The 26,182-nt window shown below is 43.2% G+C and overlaps 1 protein-coding gene across 5 annotated transcripts in view; it reads left to right on the top strand.

The window, feature by feature from the left end:
* The window catches only part of LOC110497983 (thromboxane-A synthase), a 144,179-nt gene that overhangs the window by 45,801 nt on the left and 72,196 nt on the right, over positions 1-26,182 (top strand). For all 5 annotated transcript variants that reach the window (XR_016488742.1, XR_016488743.1, XM_021574496.3 and 2 more), the window contains exons 4-5: positions 10,288-10,340; positions 18,763-18,859. Coding sequence is in view for 3 of the 5 variants with exons in the window: in XM_021574496.3 (XP_021430171.1) it covers positions 10,288-10,340; positions 18,763-18,859 (150 nt within the window). In the remaining 2 variants the exon portion in view is untranslated. The remainder of the gene's footprint in view (positions 1-10,287; positions 10,341-18,762; positions 18,860-26,182) is intronic.

Raw genomic sequence — 26,182 nt, 5'->3', positions numbered from 1 at the left:
TTTTGTCACCGGACTGCCTTCGTCAGCGGGGAAGACTGTTATTCTTACGGTTGTCGATAGGTTCTCTAAGGCGGCTCATTTCATTCCCCTTGCTAAGCTTCCTTCTGCTAAAGAGACGGCACAAATCATCATCGAGAATGTTTTCAGAATTCATGGCCTTCCGTCAGACGTCGTTTCGGACAGAGGTCCGCAATTCACGTCTCAATTTTGGAGGGAGTTTTGCCGTTTGATTGGGGCTTCCGTCAGTCTCTCTTCCGGCTTTCACCCCCAGTCTAACGGTCAAGCAGAACGGGCCAATCAGACTATTGGTCGCATCTTACGCAGTCTTTCTTTTCGCAACCCTGCGTCTTGGTCAGAACAGCTCCCCTGGGCAGAATACGCCCACAACTCGCTTCCTTCGTCTGCGACTGGGCTATCTCCTTTTCAGAGTAGCCTCGGGTACCAGCCTCCGCTGTTCTCATCTCAGTTCGCCGAGTCCAGCGTCCCCTCCGCTCAGGCTTTTGTCCAACGTTGCGAGCGCACCTGGAAGAGGGTCAGGTCTGCACTTTGCCGTTATAGGACGCAGACTGTGAGGGCTGCTAATAAGCGTAGAACTAAGAGTCCTAGATATTGTCGCGGTCAGAGAGTTTGGCTCTCCACTCAGAACCTTCCCCTTAAGACGGCTTCTCGCAAGTTGACCCCGCGGTTCATTGGTCCGTTCCGTATTTCTCGGGTCATTAATCCTGTCGCAGTTCGACTTCTTCTTCCGCGATACCTTCGTCGCGTCCACCCGGTCTTCCATGTCTCCTGCATCAAGCCCGTCCTTCGCGCCCCCGCTCGTCTTCCCCCCCCCCCCCCCATCCTTGTCGAGGGCGCACCCATCTACAGGGTCCGTAGAATTTTGGACATGCGTCCTCGGGGCCGTGGTCACCAGTACCTCGTAGATTGGGAGGGGTACGGTCCTGAGGAGAGGAGTTGGGTTCCCTCTCGGGACGTGCTGGACCGTGCGCTGATCGAGGATTTCCTCCGTTGCCGCCAGGTTTCCTCCTCGAGTGCGCCAGGAGGCGCTCGGTGAGTGGGGGGGTACTGTCATGTACTGTCATGTTGTGTCTTGTCTCTGTCCTTTCCCTTCACCCTGTCTCCCTCTGCTGGTCGTTGTTAGGTTACCTTTTCTCCCCCGCTTTCCCCCAGCTGTTCCTTGTCTCCTCTTGACTACCTCGTCACCCCTTCTCCCACCTGTTCCCCTTTTCCCTCTGATTAGTCCCCTATATCTCTCTCTGTTTTTGTTCCTGCCCTTGTCGGATTCTTGTTTGTTGTGTTTCATGCCTGAACCAGACTGTCGTCATGTTTGCTGTAACCTTGTCTTGTCCTGTCGGAATCTGCCGGTCCGTCTGAGCCTACCTATGTTTGGTAATTAAAGAAGCTCTGTTTAAGTTAATTCGCTTTTGGGTCCTCATTCACGCACCGTAACACCTACTTTGTCACAACACAAATGATTGGCTCAAACACATTAAGAGGGAAAGAAATTCCACAGATGTACTTTTATCTGTTAACTGGTTGAGAAAATGCCAAGAGTGTGCAAAGTTGTCATCAAGACAAAGGGTGGCTACTTTGAAGAATCTCAAATATAAAACATTGTGAAACCGAACATTGTGAAACCCTTGAATATGTAGGTGTGTCCAAACGTTTGACTAGTACTGAATGTATGAGATTTTGTTTAAGTCCATGATCATACGTAATATGGATGAATTTGTACGCATGCACATGTGTTTCATTGACATTTAGTCTGTTTTCATCATGAAATTGGCGTCTGTGCCAGTGCCTGTGACAACAGAGTCACTGCCCACCAGGAGCTGCAGTGGTGGCAGTCCTGTCAGCCACAGTGCCATCTCAGTGGAGAGAGAGCCAGGAGGGGGTGAGTCAAACAGAAAGGGCACTGGGTAAGGTGGATCTTTCTGGAGGATCTCTGAGACGTCTGACGTACAGGGTGGCTGCTCCCCACCCAGCACTCCCCTGCTACATCTCCCTTGGTAGAGCTCTTATTTCTGGCTTGCTGGCTGGTTGATCCTCTCTAATACCCATGACACTGATATAGAGGCTCACCCACCACCACCACCCCTCATGTGCCCCCTTCAAAGATGGCACATCCCCCCTCTCTGGCCCCACAACACAACACAACACAACACAACATATTAGCCTGCCAGAGAGAGCTAGTGTTAGAAGGCATACATTATTGGAGATTGAGAGCTATGAGAGTCAAACCCCCACACATTTAATGGCATGGTTCAGTCTCTACCCGGGCCAGCATCTCTCCATGACTCCCAAGGTCAGGCTAAAGCAGAGGACACTGCAGTGCAGTCTCTCTGGGTGGAACCAGCACCTCTCCATGGTGAATAGATAGAGAGAGGAGTGTCTATCTCTCCCTATTACCAAGGTCTGTCCAAAATGGCAGTCTATTCTCTACCAGAGCCCTTGTAAAAATGTGTGCACTAGGTAGGGAATAAGGTGCTATTTCAGCATATCCCAAAGTCTTCCTGCTGTATTCCCAAACACAAATTAAGGTTTATACTCCCGCCGCAGTAGTATGAGGAAATCCGAATATTTCCTTACATTTCTTGTAGAATTTTTCATTTAAATTTTTAAAAATGTATTTATATATATTTTTTTCTGTGATGGCGCCGGAGGGGAAGGCGCTATTTTTTATTTTATTTTTTATTTTATTATTTTTTTTACTTGTTTTGAACATAATGTTGCTGCTACTATCACTTACGACCAAAAATAACTTCTGGACATCAGAACTGCGATTGCTCACCTCAAACTGGACAAAGAGTTCTTCTTCAATGAGTCGGATGGGAGGGATATAATACAGACACCTGACCAGGCCCAGATCCCCGTTATTCGCTTGAGAAGGAGATCAGGGTGCCTTGTGAGTGGCTAATCTGCCTTTACCCTCCATCCTGCTAGCTAACGTTCAATCGCTGGAAAATAAATGGGACCAACTGAAAGCACGTTTATCTTACCAACGGGACATTAAAAACTATGATATCTTATGTTTCACCAGGTTGTGGCTGAATGACAACATTAAGAACATACAGCTGGCAGGTTATACACTCTATCCGCAGGACAGAGCAGCAGTGTCTGGTAAGACACAGGGCAGGGGCAGGGGCATATGCATTTATGTAAACAACAGCTGGTGCACGGTATCTAAGGAAGTCTTGATGTTAAGCTCGCCTGAGGTAGAGTATCTCATGATAAGCTGTAGACCACACTATCTACCTAGAGAGTTTTGTTCGTTATTTTTCGTAGCTGTCTACATACCACCATAGACCAATGCTGGCACTAAAACCACACTCAATGAGCTGTATACCGCCATAAGCAAACAGGAAACCGCTCATCCAGAGGCGGCGCTCCTAGTGGCCAGGGACTTTAATGCAGGGAATCTTAAATCAGTTTTACCTAATTTCTATCAACGTATTAAATGTGCAACCAGAGGGAAAACAATTCTAGACCACCTTTACTCCACACACAGAGACACATACAAAGCTCTCCCTCGTCCTCCATTTGGCAAATCTGACCATAATTCTATCCTCCTGATTCCTGTTTACAAGCAAATATGTAAGCAGGAAGCACCAGTGACTCGGTCTATAAAAAAGTGGTCAGATGAAGCAGATGCTAAACTACAGGACTGTTTAGCTAGCAAAGACTGGAATATGTTCCGGGATTCTTCCGAATGCATTGAGGAGTACACCACATCAGTCACTGGCTTTATCAATAAGTGCATCGAGGACATCGTCCCCTCAGTGACTGTACGTACATAACCCAACCAGAAGCCATGAATTACAGGCAACATTCGCACTGAGCTAAAGGATAGAGCTGCCGCTTTCAATGTGCGGGACTCTAACCCGGAAGCTTATATGAAATCCTGCTATGCTCTCAGACGTACCATCAAACAGGCAAAGCGTCAATACAGGACTAAGATTGAATCGTACTACACTGGCTCCGACTCTCGTCGAATGTGGCAGGGCCTGCAAACTATTACAGACTTCAAAGGGAAGCACAGCTAAGAGCTGCCCAGTGACACAAGCCTACCAGACGAGCTAAATAACTTCTATGCTCTCTTCGAGGCAGGTAACACTGAAACATGCATGAGAGCATCAGCTGTTCCGGGCGACTGTGTCATCACGCTCTCCGCAGCCGATGTGAGTAAGACCTTGAAACAGGTCAACATTCACAAGGCCGCAGGGCCAGATGGATTACCAGGACGTGTACTCCGAGCATGCTCTGACCAACTGGCAAGTGTCTTCACTGACATTTTCAACCTCTCCCTGTCTGAGTCTGTAATACCAACATATTTCAAGCAGACCACCATAGTCCCTGTGCCCAAGAACACTAAGGTAACCTGCCTAAATGACTACCGACCCGTAGCACTCACATCTGTAGCCATGAAATGCTTTGAAAGGCTGGTCATGGCTCACAACAACACCATTATCCCATAAACCCTAGACTCATTCCAATTTGCATACCGCACCAACAGATCCATAGATGACACAATCTCCATTCCACACTGCCCTTTCCCACCTGGACAGAAGGAACACCTATGTGAGAATGCTATTCATTGACTACAGCTCAGCGTTCACCATAGTGCCCTCAAAGCTCATCACTAAGCCAAGGACCCTGGGACTAAACACCTCCCTCTGCAACTGGATCCTGGACTTCCTGACGGGCCGCCCCCAGGTGGTAAGGGTAGGTAACAACACATCTGCCACGCTTATCCTCAACACGGGGGCCCCTCAGGGGTGCGTGCACAGTCCCGTCCTGTACTCCCTGTTCACTCTTGACTGCACGGCCAGGTATGACTCCAACACCATCATTAAGTTTGTTGATGACACAACAGTGGTATGCCTGATCACCGACAACGATGAGACAGCCTATAAGGGGGAGGTCAGAGACCTGACTGTGTGGTGCAAGGACAACAACCTCTCCCTGAACGTGATCAAGACAAAGGAGATGATTGTGGACTACAGGAAAAGGAGGACCAGGCACGCCCCCATTCTAATCGACGGGGCTGTAGTGGAGCAGGTTGAGAGCTTCAAGTTCCTTGGCGTCCACATCACCAACAAACTAACATAGTCCAAGCACACCAAGACAGTTGAGAAGAGGGCACGACAAAACCTATTTCCCCCTCAGGAGAAAAGATTTGGCATGAGTCCTCAGATCCTCAAAAGGTTTTACAGCGACACCATTGAGAGCATCCTGACCGGTTTGCATCACTGCCTGGTATGGAAACTGCTCGGCCTCTGACCACAAGACACTACAGAGGGTAGTGCGTGCGGCCCAGTACATCACTTAGGCCAAGCTTCCTGCCATCCAGTACCTCTATACTAGGCCGGTGTCAGAGGAAGGCCTTAAAAAATGTCAAAGACTACAGCCACCCTAGTCATAGACTGTTCTCTCTGATGCCGCATGGCAAGTGGTGCCGGAGCGCCAAGTCTAGGTCCAAGAGGCTCCTAAATAGCTTCTACCCCCAAGCCATAAGACTCCTGAACAGCTAATCAAATGCCTACACAGACTATTTGCATTGACCAACCCCCCACCCCCGTCCTTCTACGCTGCTGCTACTCTCTGTTATTATCTATGCATAGTCATAATAATTCTACCTACATGTACATACTACCTCAATTACCTTGACACCGGAACATTGACTCTGTATTTTTATTTACTGCTGCTCTATAATCATTTGTTATTCTTGTCTCTTACTTTTTTTAAGGTGTTTTCTTAAAACTGCATTGTTGGTTAAGGGCTTGTAAGTAAGGACCTGTTGTATTCGGCGCATGTGACAAATACAATTTGATTTGATTTGATAGGACAAACTTCCAAATGTTCTGTGTTGCATTGTCATACACACACACACACACACACACATGTTTGTTTACATACTCATCTCATTTGTACATACTGTACTCGATACCATCTACTGTATCTTGCCTATGCTGCTCTGTACCATCACTCATTCATATATCCTTATGTACATATTCTTTATCCCCTTACACTGTGTACAAGACAGTAGTTTTGGAATTGTTAGTTAGATTACTTGTTGGTTATTACTGCATTGTCGGAACTAGAAGCACAAGCATTTCGCTACACTCGCATTAACATCTGCTAACCATGTGTATGTGACAAATAAAATTTGATTTGATTTGATTTGACACACACACACACACACACACACACACACACATACACTATCCGGGACTTGATAGAGTCTGCCACTGTCGGTGACCCGCTCATCTCCGGCTTCGCTCCTCTCTGTGGTACCAACATTAAGCTAAACTGTGTGGGTGAGGAGCCGGTATTGGCATGCGACAATCTCTGCAGTAATAAAAAGACTGGGGGAGAAAGAAAAATAGAGTAAGAGAGGTAGAGGGAGGGGCTGGGAAGAAGGACAGAGAAATGGATGAATGGAGACAGTTTGAGACAGTTTGGACTGGTGCAGTGTGCAGCACCATGAAGGGGGCACTCCTTCGGGCACACACCAGCGCTCTGTACCCACCACCCCTCCATGGGAGCCCAGACTGCAGGAATGCCAGGGCTGCAGCCATTCTGTGGGCTGCTCTGTCGCTTTGAATATCAATGAGCCCAGTGCTTTCTATAAGCACCTTAACGGGACAAGTTTCCCTTTGTGAGCCAACAGACCACTATTCAGATCAGACAGAAGGGTTGATGAGGGTTGAGGAACATTCTGTCTGTCTGTCTGTCTGTCTGTCTGTCTGTCTGTCTGTCTGTCTGTCTGTCTGTCTGTCTGTCTGTCTGTCTGTCTGTCTGTCTGTCTGTCTGTCTGTCATATGATCTACAGTGCTTTCAGGAAAGTATTCAGACCCCTCCCCTTTTTCAAAATGTTGTTACGTTACAGCCTTTTTCTAAAAGTGATTAAATGAAAAAAAAAATTCATCAATCTACACACAATACCCAATAATGACAAAGCGAAAACAGGTTTTTAGAATATTTTGCAAATGTATTAAAAGTCAAAAGCAGAAATACCTTATTTACATAGGTATTCAGACTCTTTGCTATGAGACTCAAAATGCAGGTGCATCCTGTTACCATTGATCATCCTTGAGATGTTTCTACAACTTAACTGGAGTTCACCTGTGGTAAATTCAATTGATTGGACATGATTTGGAAAGGCACACACCAACCTGTCTATATGAGGTCCACAGTTGACAGTGCATGTCAGAGCAAAAACCAAACCATGAGGTCGAAGGAATTGTCCGTAGAGCTCCGAGACAGGATTGTGTCGAGGAACAAATCTGCAGTAGGGTACCAAAACATTTCTGCAGCTTTGAAGGTCCCCAAGTACACAGTGGCCTCCATCATTCTTAAATGGTAGAAGTTTGGAACCACCAAGACTCTTCCTAGAGCTGGCCGCCCAGCCAAACTGAGCAATCGAGGGAGAATGGCTTAGGTCAGGAAGGTTACCAAGAACCCGATGGTCACTCTGACAGAGTTCCAGAGTTCTTCTGTGGAGATGGGAGAACCTTCCAGAAGGACAACCATCTCTGCAGCACTCCACCAATCAGGCCTTTATGGTAGAGTGGCCAAATGGAAGCCAATCCTCAGTAAAAGGCACATGACAGCACGCTTGGAGTTTGCCAAAAAGCACCTAAAGGCCATGAGTCACATCTGGAGGAAACTAGGCCCCGCTCATCACCTGGCCAATACCATCCCTACAGTGAAGCATGGTGGTGGCAGCATAATGCTGTGGGGATGTTTTTCAGCGGCAGGGACTTGGAGACTAGTCGGATCGAGGGAAGATGTACGGAGCAAAGTACAGAGAGATCCTTCATTAAAATATTTAGTAGTCCACTTGACACCTTACCCCTTACTCTAAAGCTTTACTCCCTCCGTGGTAATATTGTCACTCGTCAGGCGTAGTGAGATGAGAGGTGGCGCTGCACTTATTACATTTGTGTGTTGTGTGCCTGCACGTGCACATGTGTGTTTGTGTGTGTGTGTTGGGGCCTACAGTATATTTAATCAGGCACATCAATCCCCTAGTTAACGGCTTCACTGTCTGTCACACAGGTTCCCTTTTATAGCCAGGCTAGCCATCAGAAAGAAACCTTTATCCCCTCAGAGGACAGAACACAGGGTGCTGCAGCACATACGACACGTCCTGAGAGTACCTAGAGTACACAGACATGGTGGCAGGATACACAGAGGATACACACTGCAGTAGACACACACACACACACACACACACACACACACTAAGGGTCGACATGTGAATACAGATTCATGACTGCTGGGAAGCTATTAAAGGTTACTTTGGGATGAGTATGCTGAATTAGACAAGTATTCTGCTTTGGGGAGTCTTTGATAAAACATTAAATACAATTTAAGCTCTGCTGTAAGCTTTTAGTGCAATACTGGCAGTGTACTGTATACAAATGATGCCGAGACCCCATACTGAGAACAAAATACTATTACGTGTTCGTCTTCTTACTCCCTCTCCCTTAGCTCTGGTGCAGATTTAATGGAGGATCGCCACAACACATTTTACACCATCTTCAACATTCCACTGGTTGGGTGGTTTTAACTCATAACAAATAAGATTGGGCTCTTACAGTAGGACAAGTAATATATATTTTTTAAACATAACCTTTATTTAACTAGAACAAATTCTTATTTACAATGATGGCCTAACTGCCTTGTTCAGGGGCAGAACGACAGATTTGTACCTTGTCAGCTCAGGGATTTGATCTAGCAACCTTTCAATTACTGGCCCGATGCTCTAACCACTAGGTTACCTGCACTGGGCCCGTGATCAGCCCCCCCCTTGTCTACACAGTCTTATTCATTATGATCTAAAAGGCAAATGTGGTCCAACTTCAGCACTCATACTCTAATAGGCTTTATTAATACAGCCCTGGGCTCTATTGATGGATTTCTACCACTCTGGAGTCAGGACAGTTGTTTATCTCACTTTAATAATGTATACATACTGTTTTCCATTTCATATCTATATACTGTATTCTTGTCAAGGCCTATCCTATTTTATTGCTGTACATATACTATTCTATCCACAAATTCTTCAGTTATTATATATTCTATCCACATACTGTCCATAATGTCTACACATTCCATCACATCTGGACTATGACATTGCTCGTCCTAATATTTCCAGATTTCTTAATTCCATTCTTTTACTTTTTAGATATGCGTGTATTATTTTTTATTGTTAGATATTACAGTCCTGTTGGAGCTAGGAACATAAGCATTTCTCTACACCTGCAATAAGATCTGTTAAACATGTGTATGCGACCATTAACATTTTATTTGATTTATTTGTCCGAGAAATTGCCAATTGAATTAAATGTGGCTTTTAAGACCGTCGCTCAGCTACACACCAAGATTCATTCCACAGATTGATGTGAAATCAATTGAATGCTCTGAGTCTAAAGTTACAGTGGCTGATGTTTTGTATTACAGAGCTGTGATGAGTTAAGCTCTCACATACACACACACACACACACACACACACACACACACACACACACACAGGCCTTGAGACTGGAACTGTTGGAGCAGATCAATACTAAAGATCAATGCACGGTAGAGCTGAAACGTTCGTCATCACACCTCCTTTGTCAGTCGGTGAAGCTTTTTGTTAGTTCTGTTGAAGATTGCAAAAGAGTCAACTGGAAGAAGATGAAAGACAGCTTTCCCGTGGTAGTTGGTTCAGATGAAACTATTAGTTTGTGTCGAGAAACATACAGTTCAAGGAGAGTGTGTTTTTAAGGACACACTCTCACATACATACTTTTCTCTCTCTCTCTCACACACACAAACACACACACACACACACACACACACACACACACACACACACACACACACACACACACACACACTCTATCTCTGCACACACACACCCTTTGCAGTAACAGTACCTTATAGTGTTGGTCACAGATGGTATGTTCAGTACAGTGTTCTAGCCCCTTTATTAAGTTGTCAGTCATGTGTCAGTCTTAGCTCTAACACAGGAATGGAAAAGAGTCAAATCAATGCAGCTGTCGCCGTGTACTGCTGGGGTGTTTCTTGTGGTGGCTGTGGAGTTAACGCAAGTAGCAAAGACAATGGAAAGTGCGTATTGAGCAAATATCAATCAGATACCAACAGGTATCTTGAACTCACAGTATTTCATTGTAGCAGAGAGAATGGATATCCTCTCATATAACATTTTAAATTATATCAAATCTCAATTGGTTCTAAGGTTCCTTTCTAATTCTTTCTAATCTTTCTTTTCAGGGCTTTTTCGGTGTTCATACAGACCTGATTCACAAGTATGGGAGAGTATGTGGGTAAGTGACTGACTGACACTGCATTTACATCACACCAAACCCAAGTCACTACAGGACACTCTATTTGACTTGTCTCATCCAGCGTCTGACACAACCTCTGATAGACATACAGTTGAATTCGGAAGTTTACATATACCTTAGCCAAATACATTTTTAACTCAGTTTTTCACAGTTTTCCTGACATTTAATCCTTGTAAAGATTCCCTGTCTTAGGTCAGTTAGGATCACCACTTTATTTTAAGTATGTGAAATGTCAGAATAATAGCAGAGAGAATGATTTATTTCAGCTTTTATTTATTTCATCACATTCCCAGTGGGTCAGATGTTTACATACACTCAATTAGTATTTGGTAGCATTGCCTTTGAATTGTTTAACTTGGGTCAAATGTTTCGGGTAGCCTTCCACAAGCTTCCCACAGTAAGTTGAGTGAATTCTGGCTCATTCCTCCTGACAGAGCTGGTGTAACTGAGTCAGGTTTGTAGGCCTCCTTGCTCGCACATGCTTTTTCAGTTCTGCCCAAAAATGTTCTATAGGATTGAGGTCAGGGCTTTGTGATGGCCACTCCAATACCTTGACTTTGTTGTCCTTAATCCATTTTGCCACAACTTTGGAAGTATGCTTAGGGTCATTGTCCATTTGGAAGACCCATTTGCAACCAAGCTTTAACTTCCTGACTGATGTCTTGAGATGTTCCTTCAATATATCCACAGAATTTTCCGTCCTCGTGATGTCATCTATTTTGTGAAATGCAACAGTCCCTCCTGCAGAAAAGCACCCCCACAACATGATGCTGCCACCCCCGTTGTCACGTTCTGACCTTAGTTCTGTTGTTGTGTCTTTGTTTTAGTATGGTCAGGGTGTGAGTTGGGTGGGTTGTCTATGTTCCTTTTTCTATGTTTTGGGATTTCTGTGTTTGGCCTGCTATGGTTCTCAATCAGAGGCAGCTGTCAATCGTTGTCCCTGATTGAGAACCATACTTAGGTAGCCTGGTTTCACTTTTGAGTTGTGGGTGATATGTTTCCTGTGTCTGTGTTTGCGCCATACGGGACTGTTTCGATTTTCGTTTGTTCTCTCACTTTGTTATTTTGTATTTTGTAGTGTTCAGTTTTACATATTAAAATGGACACTTACCACGCTGGAAATTGGTCCGATATCTCTTACTCCTCGTCAGAAGAAGAGGACGAGCGTTACACCCGTGCTTCACGGTTGGGATGGCGTTCTTCGGCTTGCAAGCCTCCGCCTTTTTCCTCCAAACATAATGATGGTCATTATGGCCAAACAGTTCTATTTTTGTTTCATCAGACCAGAGGACATTTCTCCAAAAAGTACGATCTTTGTCCCCATGTGTAGTTGCAAACCATTGTCTGGCTTTTTTATGGCGATTTTGGAGCAGTGGCTTCTTCCTTACTGAGCAGCCTTTCAGGTTATGTCGATATAGGACTCATTTTACTGTGGATATAGATACTTTTGTACCTGTTTCCTCCAGCATCTTCACAATGTCACAATGGGATTGCTTTGCACTTTTCGCACCAAAGTATGTTCTCTAGGAGACAGAATGTGTCTCCTTCCTGAGTGGTACGATGGCTGCGTGGTCCCATGGTGTTTATACTTGCATACTATTATTTGTACAGATGAACATGGTACCTTCGGGCATTTGGAAATTACTCCCAAGGATGAACCAGACTTGTGGAGGTCTGCTATTTTTTCTGAGGTCTTGGCTGATTTTATTTTGATTTTACCATGATGTCAAGCAAAGAGGCACTGGGTTTGAAGGTAGGCCTTGAAATACATCCACAGGTACACCTCCAATTGACTCAAATTATGTAATTTAGCCTATCAGACGCTTCTAAAGCCATGATATCATTTTCTGTAATTTTCCAGGCACAATTGTGGAATTGTGAATTGGAATTGTGATACAGTGAATTATAAGTGAAATAATCTGTCTGTAAACAATTGTTGGAAAAATTGCACAAAGTAGATTTCCAAACCGACATGCCAAAACTCTAGTTTTTTAATAAGAAATTTGTGGAGTAGTTGCCAAACTATTTTTATTGACTCCAACCTAAGTGTATATAAACTTCCAACTGTATGTGTTAGAAGTATCAGTGAAGCTGTTGAAAAGTTATCATGGTCTCAGATCTGCTTGTCCATGTCTTGCCAAATAATGGTGTTTGTCAAGACATCACAAACTGATCTGGGACCAGACTAATGGAAAGCAACACCATGAGATCCTGGTAGGCTTATTCCAATGCATTACCCCCCTAAGATCAACAGGGAATCAGTAGATCGAGTGAACACATATAAATACCTAGGAATCAAGATAGACAATAACCTGAAACACAATGACTGTGTGTGCCCTTGCAAAGGCAAAGAAACTACAAGAGAGATTTGAATTATTTTCGCAAACTGAACCATTTTAATGTTGATCGCCATATCTTTCAGCTGTTTTATAAATCTGTCCTACAGTGTCCGGTCCTTTGGTCTGATATGCATGTTTGGAAACATGCAAGTTCAAGACCAAATAGAGCTGCAGTGCTTGATCAATGCCGCGGGAATAGACCAAGAATCAGCCAACAGGCTGTACACAAAAACTAGACAAAATATTACAGGACAGTACACATCTGTAACGGTTTCCTTCCGTTGAAGGAGAGGAGGACCAAAATGCACCGTGGTTAGAGTTCAACATGTTTAATATAGACGATAAATGAGAACACTACAAAATACAAAACAACAAATGTGAAAACCGAAACAGTCCTATCTGGTGCATAGACACAAAGACAGAAGACAACCAACCCACAAAACCCAACACAAAACAGGCTACCTAAATATGGTTCCCAATCAGTGACAATGACAAACACCTGCCTCTGATTGAGAACCATATCAGACCAAACAACAAACCCAAGATAGAAACACAAAACATAGAATGCCCACTCAGCTCACGTCCTGACCAACACTAAAACAAAGAAAACACAAAAGAACTATGGTCAGAACGTGACAACATCCCCTTCACTCAAGTCTCAGTCGTAGCAGCAACCAGACTAGGGCAAGTATACTTCTTCAGAAGAAGCTCAGGATGAACAGATATTTTTACAGTTTTAGTAATTTAGCAGACACTCTTATCCAGAGCAATTTACAGAAGTAATTAGGATTAAGTGTCTTGCTCAAGGGCACATGGACAGATTTTTCACCTAGTCGACTCGGTGAAAGGATTGTACAGTAAATTCGTACTGAACTTACTGTAAATATGTGGCCTATTGCATTTTCATATTCATTTTGTGTATTCTGTGTTTTTATGTTTTATGTACTTTGTCTTTTTAGGCACATGACCAAATGAATTTCCCCCTGGTGGGATAATAAAGTTGATCTAATCTAGATGTGCTGCTAGATTATCTCTGGGTTGATTATACAGGCCTGTTTATGGACGGCAGATTTTTCTCTGGGTTGATTATACAGGCCTGCTTATGGACGGCAGATTTTTCTCTGGGTTGATTATACAGGCCTGCTTATGGACGGCAGATTTTTCTCTGGGTTGATTATACAGGCCTGCTTATGGACGGCAGAAATTTCTCTGGGTTGATTATACAGGCCTGCTTATGGACGGCAGATTTATCTCTGGGTTGATTATACAGGCCTGCTTATGGACGGCAGATTATCTCTGGGTTGATTATACAGGCCTGCTTATGGACGGCAGATTATCTCTGGGTTGATTATACAGGCCTGCTTATGGACGGCAGATTTTTCTCTGGGTTGATTATACAGGCCTGCTTATGGACGGCAGATTTTTCTCTGGGTTGATTATACAGGCCTGCTTATGGACGGCAGATTTATCTCTGGGTTGATTATACAGGCCTGTTTATGGACGGCAGATGTTTCTCTGGGTTGATTATACAGGCCTGCTTATGGACGGCAGATGTTTCTCTGGGTTGATTATACAGGCCTGCTTATGGACGGCAGATTATCTCTGGGTTGATTATACAGGCCTGCTTATGGACGGCAGATTATCTCTGGGTTGATTATACAGGCCTGCTTATGGACGGCAGATTTTTCTCTGGGTTGATTATACAGGCCTGCTTATGGACGGCAGATTATCTCTGGGTTGATTATACAGGCCTGCTTATGGACGGCAGATTTATCTCTGGGTTGATTATACAGGCCTGCTTATGGACGGCAGATTATCTCTGGGTTGATTATACAGGCCTGCTTATGGACGGCAGATTTTCTCTGGGTTGATTATACAGGCCTGCTTATGGACGGCAGATTTTTCTCTGGGTTGATTATACAGGCCTGCTTATGGACGGCAGATTTTCTCTGGGTTGATTATACAGGCCTGCTTATGGACGGCAGATTTTCTCTGGGTTGATTATACAGGCCTGCTTATGGACGGCAGATTTATCTCTGGGTTGATTATACAGGCCTGCTTATGGACGGCAGATTTATCTCTGGGTTGATTATACAGGCCTGCTTATGGACGGCAGATTTTATTTCTTAATAGCAGATCAAAGGGAATAGGCTACTGAGTTTCTGTGTGTATTTGAGGAAAATAAATAAGAGTGTAGGAGTAGGGCAGGGAACATTGGGTTTGCCATGGCTAGATTTCGTGCCTAGACAAGAAAAGAGACGTTACGTCAGAATGCGTGGATATATGCCAAAAGGCATTACTACAGCCTTCAGTAAGAGTTGTCCACTAGCGTGATACGTGGTTTTTCAAAAAGAAAAGAGAAAGAGGCTCATGGCACATTTATTGAACCCCCGTCGTCTCTCAGAACACTCCTCCCCTGTCAATTTATCAAAGTTGAAAGCATTCGGTGGTTGTTAGAGATAAATCTTTCAAAGTGTCTTTATTTTTCATATCAGAAATAATATCAAATACAGTATACATAACATGCTGACTAGACCGGGCATGCGCGCATGTTGATTTTGTCCATCCACACCAGACGTGATCAGGACACGCAGGTTGAAATATCAAAACAAACTCTGAACCAACTATATTAATTTGGGGACAGGTCGAAACACAAGAAACATGCATTTAGCTAGCTAGCTTGCTGTTGCTAGCTAATTTGTCCTGGGATATTAACATTGGGTTGTTATTTTACCTGAAATGCGCTTTGTAGAATTTTCATCCATTTTGAGTGACACAAAATCGTGTTCTCCACTCCGACAATTAATCCACAGACAAAAGGGAAAATCTAATTAGTTTCTAGTAATCTCTTCTTCTTCATCTTCTTCTTCTGTGGACTTTATATGGAGGTTGGCAACCAACTTTAAGGTGCCTTACCACCACCAATTGGACTGGAGTGTGGACCTCAGATCATATTTCAATCTCCACTTGGGTATATTTTTGCCTAAAAACCAATGAGGACATGGGAGAGGTGGGACTTGCAGCACATCAAGTGTCAAAAATAGAACCAAGTTATATTTTAGCTCCTGGCTAGGCAGACTCTTTTTGATGCGCGCTAGCAGTTTAGATTAATTATTGAATAACGTGTGTGTACATTTATTTTGCAATGAGTGTGCACACACGCAACGTGAGCAGTGTGGTCAGCATGTAAGATACCTAATGGACAATCTACAAAAACAAAAAAATGAAAAGTTTCTCTGCTAGCAAAATTCACCATGAGTATGGTCAGGCAGAAATATGTATGCTTTTAATTTATTTTGGATAATTCAATACAGCAGTACCTCACAATATCAGGAGAAGGTATATAGTTAGGAGTTAGAATAAAATGTAATAGCATCTCTATAGGTGAAACTACATCATAACTTTACAAACACACAAATGTAATAAGGCATTAATGTATTTGTATAGTAATGATGTTGCCACTATAACCACCGGTTGATGATGAAACTATACAAATTGTCATAACTCTCCTGCGACAATCTGAAGGATCAGATTACAGTGGGTCCACTCTACAGCGTGCTCTCTCTTGTAGAGGGGGAGAGTGGGGAAGTCGGCTGTTTTATGACGGTCATAAAATAGGCTGGAAATGGTTCAACTCAGACTATCGATCACTACAGAATAAGAGTAAATCCTAGACTAGTCTGCAGCTGGAAATTACGTAAGTCTAGTATGAGAATACCGACAACCACTGTACGCCTGACCATCTGTACGCCTGACATATCCATTACAACAGACTCTATCCAGAGCTGCTGCGAAAGCGATAACTACGAAAGACATTGTGACTTCTGGGGAAGTTAACCAGAGACTCTCTGATGAACTGACTCTCCAGCAGACGGACCGGCGATTCCAACAGATAAGACAACAACAACAACATACGGGTGTAAATATATACATTGCAATTATTTTCGAATGAGCGGCTGTTCACATGCAAAGGATTAGCATTTCAAATAATATAATTATCAACTGTGTGTAGTGAATCCATTTTGTATTTCCCGCTCTTTCTGTCCCCACCCCTTTCCATGATCTACCAAGCCATCATACCGGTTTAGCCTACTAGGGATTTATCAATGCATTGTGTAAAACCAATAACTATATTGTTTGTTTATGTAATTCTGTGATTTGATTAGTTAGTAAATAAATAATTAAGCCAATTTGTATATTGCTGAGTCAGTGTGGAAACTAGGGTTTGTGCAGATTTCCAAGGCTTTGCGATGTTCAGTAATGAGAACTGATGAGGTAATAACGATACATTAAGAGAAGACTAATCAATAAGATATGAAAATATCTGAAGAGTCGATTCGGGAAAAAGAGACTATAAACATTGGTGCCCCGACTTCCTAGTTAATTAAAGTTGACATGATTAGTTTAATTACGTAATAATAATTACACATAGAGAACTGATTTGATAAAATTAGTCTTCACATTTAGATACGACAAAACACACTCACACACAGAGAAGCCTGCTTACGACTAGTTGGTCTGAGTAGCCAGGCCACTGTGGTGAGTATGTCACCCATGCAGGTTACGGAATGGAGCTCCCTCTGGGCCAGACAACAAAACCATTACCTGTCCAGTGTGACAGGTGCACTCATAAACAGACACATGGAGTGTTAATGACCGACTGTTTTAAAAGGGGGTCAGAATCTCCCCTCTGATACTGACAGACCTTTACCCCGTATTATTTAAACGCTGCTACACTGGTAAATGTGTAGTTACATTAGCCTTGGGACTGGGGACAAGAAAAGGGCAACATCTTCTCTAGATTACCCTCTTTTAGCGTCACCAAGAGACGGGACTTAACAAGATGGAACTGCTGTGAGAGAGGATCTTCTCCTGTCCTTTTAACCTCAGCTTTATAACACCAGTTATTAGCCCTCCTCTCAGCTTTGTGAAGAATCCTACAAGTCCTCTAAGTACTGTATCTCCTACATACAGTGCATTCGGAAAGTATTCAGACCCGTTCACTTTTTCCATATTTTGTTACATTACAGCCTTATTCTAAAATGTATTACATTAAATGTTTTCCTCATCAATCTCCACATAATACCCCATAATGACAAGGCGTAAACAGGTTTGCAAATGTATAAATACATTTTTAAAAAGATTGATAAGTATTCAGACCATTTGCTCTGAGACTCAAAATTGAGCTCAGGTGCATCCTGTTTTATTGCAAAACAGTGTGTTTTAATCAATTATTTGGTGGCGTGAATTTATTTACTAATAAGGATATATTTTTTTATGTTTCACTATTTTTGTTTTTATGAAATTCACTGAGGATGATGGTCCTCCCTTTCCTCCTCTGAGGAGCCTCCACTGTTGTGGGGAAGAAACAAGGTGAGATAGGACTGACTGACCGGTTAGTCAGTATCTCCTGGCTAACATTACAGTGAACTGAAGCAATTCTGAGAATAACGACTAGACTAGAAAAATAAAGAGTGGTACTGTAGAATACAAACAAATCCCTAACTCATTTACACCCTGTGTTCTGTCAAGCCCATGGCAGGTAGTGAGGGCTGTGTTAAACGTCCATTGTGAGACTCTTCTTCAGTATAGACTCCTCAACAGGTCACATGTCTAAGTCTAAGGTGTGTGGGTGTGTTTTACGCTGCGACTTTGGGTATATTCCCCCCCAGGCCTCACATCCTCTGTGATGATCACAATTGGCATCCTGTTATTTATTGATGTTTGCCCTACAGCTGTGTGTGTGTTTGCGTGTGTCTGTGCATGCTTTCTTCGGTGTATTTTTGTGTGTGAATGCATGCATATACACGCGCAAAGTCAGCGGCCAGGGGTCAGCGGCAATGTCGGCAACCCACCCGACCCGTCTTGAAACACGGACCAAGGAGTCTAACCCGTGCAAAAGTCAAGAGTATTTTTCTCCAAACAACCCATGGCACAATGAAAGTGCTACACTCTCATCTCACATGTGATAACCATGTGTACCCATCTCATGTGTGTATGATGCACACGTGTGTGTCTGGCTTCTCAAGCTGTCCTGTATGATGTCCTGTATGTCTCTCCAGATATTATCTAGGCAGGAGGCCCGTGGTGGTGGTAGCTGACCCTGATATGCTCAGACAGATCATGGTGAAGGACTTCAGCACCTTCCCCAACAGAATGGTAAGTCAATGAGGAAAATGTGATTTTTTTTTTCTCTCGATGATTACCTTATTGATGCATTATGCCAAAGTACTTTTTCTGCTTCTTTTATGTAGCAAATCAAAAGAAAATGATCTATTTTGAACTGCTTATTTTTAAAGCAGTTTTTGACAAGCTACCTGATGATAATATCGAGTTGGGCTATGAAATCTGTACTCTTGTTTGAGCCAGGTCCCTAAATATCATCAAGGAATCCCATTTTAAAGTAGTCAGAGTATGGTTTTCAATTCTGAAACTTACTTCAATGCGAACCCCTGCAGTGAGCAGGCCCTCTGTAGTCACCAGTGTCCTTCTACTGTGAACCTGTAATACGTTTCCGAACTAAAGGAGACACATTTTTAGGGCACACTCTGACTATGTTCCACTGCATTGCAGGAAGAAAGATGTGTCTCTAAAGTTCAGGCTTAATGATTTTGTTCAGCCAATAGCCTTTGTCTAGGAGGCTCTAGAGATAGAAGCGTTTCTGTCTGAGAGCGGAGGGGACCAATGCCATCCTACGGCAGCAGGGTCACAGCTAAAGGTCCCAGTTGGTTTCATCATCCACACGCCATATTGGCTTGGAACTTGTCCAAACCAAAAACCATGGATTTCAGGCAGTATCCACGCTGGGTTAAAGGCTAGAGATACTGCTCACAAGGGACAGGACATGGACGCAAACAAGAAAGAATGCTACAACCGCAGACAAGGCATCAAACATGCAAAGGCCAATATAGGTGTAACGGTTTTCTTCCTGGGAAGGAGAGGAGGACCAAAATGCAGCGTGGTTATTTATAAACATCTTTAATGAAAGATGAAAATGTGAACACTATACAAAATAAGAAAACGTGGAAAAAACCGAAACAAAACACAGAGACAGGAACAATCACCCACAAAAACAATCACCCACCTAAAGAATATGGCTGCCTAAATATGGTTCCCAATCAGAGACAACGATAAACACCTGCCTCTGATTGAGAACCACTCCAGGCAACCATTGACTTACCTAGAACACTCAACTGAACACAACCCCATAGACTACAAAACCCCTAGACAAAACAAGACACATAAATCACCCATGTCACACCCTGGCCTAACCAACATAATAAAGAAAACACAGAATACTTAGGCCAGGGCGTGACAACAGGTGGAAGGTGGAATCCTATTACACTGGCTCTGACACTTGTTGTATGTGACAGGGCTTGAAGACGATAATGGATTACAAAGGGAAATCTAGCCATGAGCTGCCTAACGATGCAGAACACCCGAACGAGCTAAATCCCTTTTATGCTTGCTTCGAAGAATATAACACTGTGCATTGCATGAAAGCCTCTGTTTTCCGTATGACTGTGTGATCTCGCTCTCTGTGGCCGATGTGAGCAAAACCTTTCAACAGGTTAACAATCACAAGGCCGCCAGGCCAGACGGAATACCAGGATGCGTACTCAAAGCATGCACAGACCAGTTGGCAAGTGTCTTCACAGACATTTTCAATCTCCTTGTCCCAGTCTGTAATCCCAACATGTTTCAAGCTGGCCACCATTGTCCCTGTTCCCAAGAGCTCCACGGTAACCTACCTAAATTACTATCGCCCTGTAGCACTCACATCTGTAATTATGAAGTCCTTTGAAAGGCTGGTCTTGACACACATCAACACCATCATCCCAGACACCCGAGAGAAAAAACAAGCCATGAGGTTGAAGGAACAAGAACAAGAAAAATGGCGGACAGAAGACGGGTGGTGCGGCAGGTGCCGCTTCTCATTCGAATGCTGTAATTTTATCTAAACCATCAGGTGTACGCCGATCCCAGCTAAGTAACTCATGCAAAGAGTTAAAGCGCAATTATGTGTTTTATCTCCAGTACTCTGCCATGATTGTCAATTATGTAGCTGTTCTACTGATAATCTCAGTGCGTCCTTGCTGGGATGACACAATCAGTCTACTACCGGAGAATATCAACACCAAACACATTGGTTCACCGTTCCACGGGAGCGGACAGTACACAGCATACCATAATGTTCTGAATAATGGCCAAGTCTACCTCGCTCCTTATTCTACTGAACCGATTAGGCGTAACAAACACAAGTCCAACATTTATCGGAAACTGTTAAACTACCTGTTCATTACCCTCCTGCTCTCCGGGGATGTACAACTCAATCCTGGGCCCAATATCACCGAGCCAGTGATACGCACCGGAGTGGAGAGCGGTGGATGGCCTCGTCCACTGGTCGTCGCCGCTGTGGAGGTGGGTGAGTGCTATGGTCCTATGGTTTCTCTCCACTCACCCGGCTCCAGGATAGATTTTGACTCTTCAAACATACCAGAGTCGCTATATGCGATCCCTGACTCTGTTTCTGGTACGCAAGCTATTTTAATTAGTTCCCCGCATCCAGTGCAGGCGGGAGGGATTGTTAATTGCGCTACCGAACTGCCCCTAATCAAAACGAAACAAAACTGCCTAAACCCAGCCGTCAGAAAACACAGAAAATGTAACTTTTTTCAATGTGTCAATCACTCTCGAGTCATCTGGGACCCACGAGCTAAGCCCAAAGGACTACTAGGGGGGCACTTGAACATTCGTAGTGTCATTCCAAAAAGTGATCAAATTCAACATCTACTCACAGACTCCAACCTTGACTTTCTCTGCCTCTCAGAGACATGGCTCCATGGACACTCTCCATGTGCTGCTTTGATTGTGCCTGGCTACAATGTTTTCAGGAGAGACAGGATTGAAGGAAGAGGGGGGGGGGGGGGTGTGTGATGATTTACATTAAAGAACATATCCGATGTAAACAAATTGAGTGGTCATGTGATAATGAACTAGAATGTATTGGCCTGAACGTTACACTGTCTCCCCAAATGTCTTTTACCCTCATTGGAATGTATAGGCCACCTTCCACCAAAAGTGTGTTTTTTGATCAGTTTAATACCATGCTTAGGGAATGTGATTTTGGGAAAGAAGTCATCTTAATGGGAGATTTTAACATTCATTATGAAGAGAAGTGTTGTAGGAAACCCCTCAAACGGATCACTAATACCTTTGACCTTACACAGCTAGTTAAAGGGCCAACCAGGGTGACTTGTTGCTCTAAAACACAGATTGATTTGGTGTTCAGTAATAAACCAGAGAGAGTGACTAAATCATTCAATATGGTTACTGGGCTATCTGATCATAATCTGACACTTATAGCCAGAAAGCTGTCTAAGAGCAGGTTTAACCTCTCTACTGTTAGAAAGCCGGATCAACTCAGAATACCTAAGAGTGAATTAAACTATTTTGAAAACGCAATTAAGGGAATAAACTGGAATGATCTCTTGTCCTATACAGACGTGGAAGCTGATAGTCAGGTTTTTCTATCCACAATCCAGACTACAATGAATGGCTTCCTAAAGAAAATCAAATCCAAACCTGGCCAAAAGAGCACTCTTCCTTGGCTAAATGGAGAAATCTGGAAATTGATGAAAGAACGAGATTATGCTCTAAGAATAGCCCTAAAATCTAAATTAGAGCATGACAGACGTAGGTTTACCATGTTGAGAAATAAGGTGATGAAAGAAATCAGACAGGCCAAGGCAAACTTTTTTATTAACATAATTGGTGAAGCAAAGGGAAATTCTAAATTGATATGGGAGAATCTAAAAAAGTTAACAGGGAAAGACCATGGTAACACTGCAAAAAGACTATAAATCATGGTGAATAACAATCTAACACAGGATGCAGTTGAAATAGCAATAGCCTTCAATTGCTACTTTATTGACTCTGTCAGGGTACTGACACAGAACCCCTCCACTTGTTTCTTGGGCTCAGTGCTAGTGAATGACACTCAACCTGTCTTCATCATGAGGGAGGTTTCTGAGTCAAAGGTGAACAAGGTGATTAGCTCACTAAAGAACTCTAAAGCCAAAGATGTGTTTGGGATGGACTCTACCTTTCTTAAAAACTACAAAGAGTCACTCATTGGCCACATTACTAAGGTCACCAACACATCTATTGGTCTCGGTGTGTTTCCAAGGGTATGGAAGTCGGCCATAATAACGGCCATCTTTAAATACGAAATTGTTTGACTACAGAGGTAGCAAAACTGTACTTCAAATCTATGATACTCCCCCACTTAACATACTGCTTGACTAGTTGGGCCCAAGCTTGCTGTACAACATTAAAACCTATTCAGTCTGTCTACAAACAGGCTCTCAAAGTGCTTGATAGGAAGCCCAATAGCCATCATCATTGTCACATCCTTAGAAAGCATGAGCTCTTGAGTTGGGAAAATCTTGTGCAATACACCGACGCATGTCTTGTATTCAAGATCCTTAATGGCCTGGCTCCCCCTCCACTCAATATTTTTGTTAAACAGAAAACCCAGACATATGGCAGCAGATCCACAAGGTCTGCCATGAGAGGTGACTGTATAGTTCCCCTAAGGAAAAGCACCTTTAGTAAATCTGCATTCTCTGTGAGAGCTTCCCATGTCTGGAATACACTGCCATCAGACACACATAACTGCACCACATATCACACTTTCACAAGGCTTCTCTGGGGATAAAACCTCCAGGCCAAGAAGATACTGGTGTACCTGTTCCCTGCCTGTAGCAGAGGCCTGAGAGAGTGGGCTCAGTTTAGTTTAGTTACGTTTATTAGGATCCCCATTAGCTACTACACATGCAGCAGCCACTCTGGGGTCCACATAAAATGTACAAATACATGACAAGTACAGAACAGTTATAGATAAGGACATAATTTAAATAAATAAATAAATAAGAGTTATACACTGATTCTACAAAACAGTATGAACATCGGCTCTTTCCATGACATAGACTGACCAGGTGAATCCAAGTGAAAGCTATCATCCCTTATTGATGTCACTCGTTAAATCCACTTCAATCAATGTACATGAATTGGAGACAGGTTAAGGAAGGATGTTTAAGTATTGAGGCATGGACTGTATATGTGTGCCATTCAGAGGGTGAATGGGCAAGACAAAAGTTTTAAGTGCCTGGTGGCGTATGTATGTCTGTTAGAAGTGTAGGCAAATAGATTATACAAGTGCTTAGGCATTTTCAACACACAAATGCTTCTTAAAAAGACTAGAAGAGACGTAGTCAATTTCTCCTCAACCCTCCACCATGAAAAACTATCATACATGTTGTTAGTTCCATGTGTGCAGTTAAGGGCAAGACGTGCTACTTTGTTTTGAGCTAGCTGCAACTCTTCTAGGTCTTTCTTCGCTGCACATAGGGCTGTGGCGGTTGTGACATTTTGTCAGCCGTTGATTGCCATGCAAATATCTGCCAGTCTCACGGTAATTTACCGTTAATTAGCTTAAACATGTTTAGCATCTCCAGCTTCCACGCATTGGTTACAAGCCACTGATGTGGACCTTTGGAACATCTACTGTAACTGAATAAAATATAAAGGATATTTTTTCCAAAGTTTTTCTGAGGGATTGGGCACATGGGTCTATCTGTGCTGAGCAGTTAACAAAGAAACAGGTCCTCCTATAAGCTTCATTTAGAGTTATTTATGTAACTTTAGTTGGGACACTAACGTTAGAATGTTTTAGAAATCAAAACATATAGGCTAAGGCTGCATGATGCATCTCTAATGATGATTTTGATTTGTTGAACACTTTTTTGGTGACTACACAATTCCACATGTGTAATTTCATAGTTTTGATATCTTCACTGTTATTCTACAATGTAGAAAATAGTTTTTTTTTAAATAAAGAAAAACCCTGGATTGAGTAGTTGTGTCCAAACTTTTGACTGGTACTGTATGTGTGAAATTGGTTTTGATTTAGAATGTACCATTATCATGGACCTCTCGGAACAGGGGAAAAAATACATGTTATCCATATGCGCTTGAGTAGCGAAAGGAGGATGCGTTTCCCACAGTTCATTTTCACGCCAGCCAGGTAGGCTACTCCAGTTGTAAAGCAAAACAATGTGCTTAATATTAGGAAAGTTGAGAAATAAAAATTGTAAGCCTACAGATAGCTGATGTGATCCTTCTCTTTATAACAGAGGCCATAAAAACGTTGTTTTCTCACACAATTGAATAGCATAGCCTATCGAAATGTTGTGCAACATGGGCTTATAGGAACACTTTAATTCTATGCATCAAGCAGCTATGAGGAGCTGGCTCTCGTTTCACAACAGGTGATCCTATTCCACTCAAACTCAGAATGCCAGGTTTCTCATGAAGTGTCAGATGTAATTTCCTAAAGCATTTGCATTGATGACAGAGTGATCAGAGGGACAATAGAGCCCTGAGTACCAGGCCATTAGGACCTGATGGAGGGACAATAGAGCACTGAGTACAGGCCATTACTGGCTGTTAGCAAGTTTGGTAGGCTACTAATGATCATTTAGCAGACGCTTTAAATAAACGCAACCAAACATTATAAATTCCAACATTCTACCTTATTGCCTGGTTTGATTGTGTGATGTCATCATAGGTATTTTTGTGATTCAGAATTACCCTGACAATGGAACAGGGTGGCTGCTATATTGTATTGTGAATCATATGTATTTCTATTTTTGGCAACCAGAATAATCATGGCAGTCATGCACATCATGTAAAATACAACTCCCAATACAGTATATAGACAGATGTTAACACCAACCACCCAGAAATATTGTGGTATGTATGCAGCACAAACGCACACATATACAGTCTTTAGATCCAGGGCGGATACAGGAGCTTAGTGGAATGTTTTACATGTTTGATTTAGTGAATTTGACTCAGAAAACTCTTTGGCTGTCCCCATAGGAGAACCTGCTTTTGGTTCCAGGTAGAACCCTTTTTGGTTCAAGGTAGAACCCTTTTGGGTTCCAGGTAGAACCCTTTTGGGTTCCATGTTGAACCTAAAGGGGTTCTACTCTACACCAAATGGGTTCTACCTGCAACCAAAAAGGGTTCTTGAACCCTTTAAGGTTCTAGATAGTGTATGATGTTTGCTAAGAGTGTATGATGTTTACTGGTCGGCTTCCCGTTCCCAAACTCCTGACTCATTGTTCACTTAACAACCAGTCTAGCAGTAGCTCACAGAGCACTGGATGTGCATATGGTGCTGAGATCTGGGCCCTGCTGTGTGTATGGGATTCGTATTATGGAGATGTGGCACTTGCTGTGTTACTGAGTGGTGAATGCAATCGTGTAGTGTTGAGATGTGGGTCTTGCTGTGCGTGTGTGCGTGTGTGTGTGTGTGTGTGTGTGTGTGTGTGTGTGTGTGTGTGTGTGTGTGTGTGTGTGTGTGTGTGTTCCAGAGCCCCTACACCATCTGCAACCAGCAGCAGGAGCAGACCC

Source organism: Oncorhynchus mykiss, chromosome 2 (assembly GCF_057628025.1).
Source record: "Oncorhynchus mykiss isolate SJ-2025 chromosome 2, ASM5762802v1, whole genome shotgun sequence".
Lineage (NCBI taxonomy): Eukaryota > Metazoa > Chordata > Actinopteri > Salmoniformes > Salmonidae > Oncorhynchus > Oncorhynchus mykiss.
Note: the sequence above shows the minus strand (reverse complement) of the source record. Positions and strands in the feature narration are given on the sequence as shown.